Here is a 2,489-nt window from a genome sequence, read left to right on the forward strand (position 1 = left end):
CGTCAGGTAATTCTATTTCAGGCATTTGTTCTAAAGAAACAAGGATATGTGCCAAGGCTTAATGAAACTGAGTTTACTAGTCCTGACCAAGAGAATTAATTACTTGAGTGAACTGTGGCATATCCATGTAATGGAATATTATATGTTCATTAAAACTGATGCTGTCTGGTGTTTTGGCATGTGTCTGTGATTCACTCCAGCACTGAGGTGGAGGCCAGAGACTCCCTGTGAGTTCCAGGCCAGCCTGGACTATATAGCAAGATGCCGTCTCATGCAAACAAACAGAAAAAGTGCTGATAATGAGTGCACATAGGTTATCACATGAAAACATTAGTGGGATTGCTTTTTTCTAAACTGGAAGATACTTCAGATTTTCACAACTTATTTTTTAATTTTCTTCTTTATTTGAGTTTATTTATTTGCTCCAACAAATATTTATTTGTGTTGAAAAGACAAAATCAGGTTGGGTAAGGGGCTGGGGATTTAGCTCAGTGGCAAAGCGCCTGCCTGGCAAGCGCAAGGTTGTGAGTTCGATTCCCGGTACCGGAGAAAAACCAAAAAAAATAATAATAATAATCAGGTTGGGTATGTAGCTCAGATGCCTAACACTGGCAGTTCCTCAAACTCAGGGTCCTCCTGAGTTGCTAAGATGCAGGCTCAGGCCGCCATGCCCAGCTGATCTGATTGGTTGCTCTTGATTCTAGCAACCTTGCCGAACCGCCATAGTTTACAGGTTCTCTTGAATTATCTGTGAAAATAAATGAGGGAAGCTTTATCTTTTCCTAATTTTCTTTCTCTTCCTTTCCCTCTTTTTTAAGCTTTTTGAGATAGGGTCTTGCCATGTAGTCCAGACTGGCCTTAAACTTGGGGCAATCTTCCTGCTTCAGCCTCCCAACATTACAGGCATACATTACCACACCCAACTCCTTCCTTTCTAGTTTTCATTATCTTTTTTTCTTTCCAGTTTTCCTGGAGTGGAGTTATATCCTTGTTTTTTGTGTTTCATAGTTTGAAACTATTTTTTGGTACATACACATTTATGATTGGTATTCTCGGTGAATGTGTCATTTTCTTATATAGTATCGTTCTTCATGCCTGTGTAGTCTTTTTACCTTCATTCTGATTGCTCTTTTGTTAGCATTTTTTAACTTGAGCCTTATTTTGCTGCTGTTATTTATCTAGACTATTCCATGAACAACCAACCAATGGCTTATTATTTTCTTTTGATTAAACAACCCTGGTCTGTGAGCGTTAATCTTCTGTAACTGCCTTAGCTCAGGCAGCGCTTGCACATTGGCTCTGCTCCCTCCTTTGCTCATTCTTCAATCTCCATTCCCCGGCTGGAGTCGCTTCCTGGCCATCAGTGTTCTCTGTAACCTCACGGCCCAAGGAGGCTCCCTCAGCCTGCGTGCTGCTGTCCTGTAGTGCTTCTGGGCTAGAGAGATTTTTCTCTCTTTATATTTTATCAACTGTCCTGATGTATTTATCACAAAGTATGTGTGACATGGTGAACCTACTTGCCCAGCTCGATGGGAGGCCTGGCTAATCCCCCCATTGTTGGCTTTCCCGGTCTAGTGCCTTAGAAAAGGAGCAGATGCTAAGAAAGCAGGCCGAGTTAGAATCTGCACAGTGCCGGCTGCAGCTTCAGGTCCTCACTGATGAATGCAGTAGACTTCGCACTCGTGTCCAGGTGAGCATGCCCTTCGTCACACAGAACTGGAGTCAGAATTAGGAGGAGGAAGGCTGGGTGTAGCTCAGTGCTAGAGTGTGTGCTTAGTAAGCATAGGGCTCTAGGTTCAATCTCCAAAACAAACCCCCCAAAAGAAAAAGAATTTAAGAGAAATCTAAGTATCATGTAATCTCAACTCAAATACAAAGAACATCTGCCATTATTTAAGAAGTACAGGGGCTGGGGATTTAGCTCAGCAGCACAGCGCCTGCCTGGCAAGCGCAAGGTTGTAAGTTCAATTCCTGGTACCAGAAAAAAACCAAAAAAACAAAAACAAACAGAAAAAGAAGTACTACCAGTTTATTTTCTTTCTGATTACAGCATTTGTTCCGAACACTTTAGGATGAATTCTACTGTAATCACAATTTTTTTGCCTTTTTTTTTTGTACTTTATTTTGAGACAGGGTCTTGCTGTATATAGTTCAGGCTGGCCTTGACGTCACTGTGTAGTCCAGGCTGGCCACAAACTTGCAGTGATCCTCCTGATCCAGCCTCCCAGTTCTGGAATTATAGATGTGTGCCACCATACCCGGCTATAGTCAAATTTTTTTAAGAAATTAAGTTAGATGTGGTGGCACATACTTGTAATCCCAGTACTCTGGAGGGTTGAGGCAGGGAGACAGCAAGTTCAAGTCCAGTGTGGGGACTTAACAACTTACTGAGGCATTGTCTCTAAAAATGCCTGGGGAGTCAGGGAAAATAGCACGTCTGTAATCCAACACTAGGGAGGCTGAGGCCGGAGGATTGCTGAGAGTTCGAG

The 2,489-nt window shown here is 42.5% G+C and overlaps 1 protein-coding gene across 6 annotated transcripts in view; it reads left to right on the plus strand.

Moving 5' to 3' along the window:
- Nucleotides 1-2,489, plus strand: part of Rfwd3 (ring finger and WD repeat domain 3) — a 33,265-nt gene that overhangs the window by 19,425 nt on the left and 11,351 nt on the right. For all 6 annotated transcript variants that reach the window (XM_005403458.2, XM_005403457.2, XM_013503864.1 and 3 more), the window contains one exon: nt 1,576-1,690. In XM_005403458.2, coding sequence (XP_005403515.1) covers nt 1,576-1,690 — 115 coding nt within the window. The remainder of the gene's footprint in view (nt 1-1,575; nt 1,691-2,489) is intronic.

This window comes from Chinchilla lanigera, unplaced genomic scaffold (assembly GCF_000276665.1).
Source record: "Chinchilla lanigera isolate Chin_1 unplaced genomic scaffold, ChiLan1.0 scaffold00083, whole genome shotgun sequence".
In the NCBI taxonomy this organism is placed as follows: domain Eukaryota; kingdom Metazoa; phylum Chordata; class Mammalia; order Rodentia; family Chinchillidae; genus Chinchilla; species Chinchilla lanigera.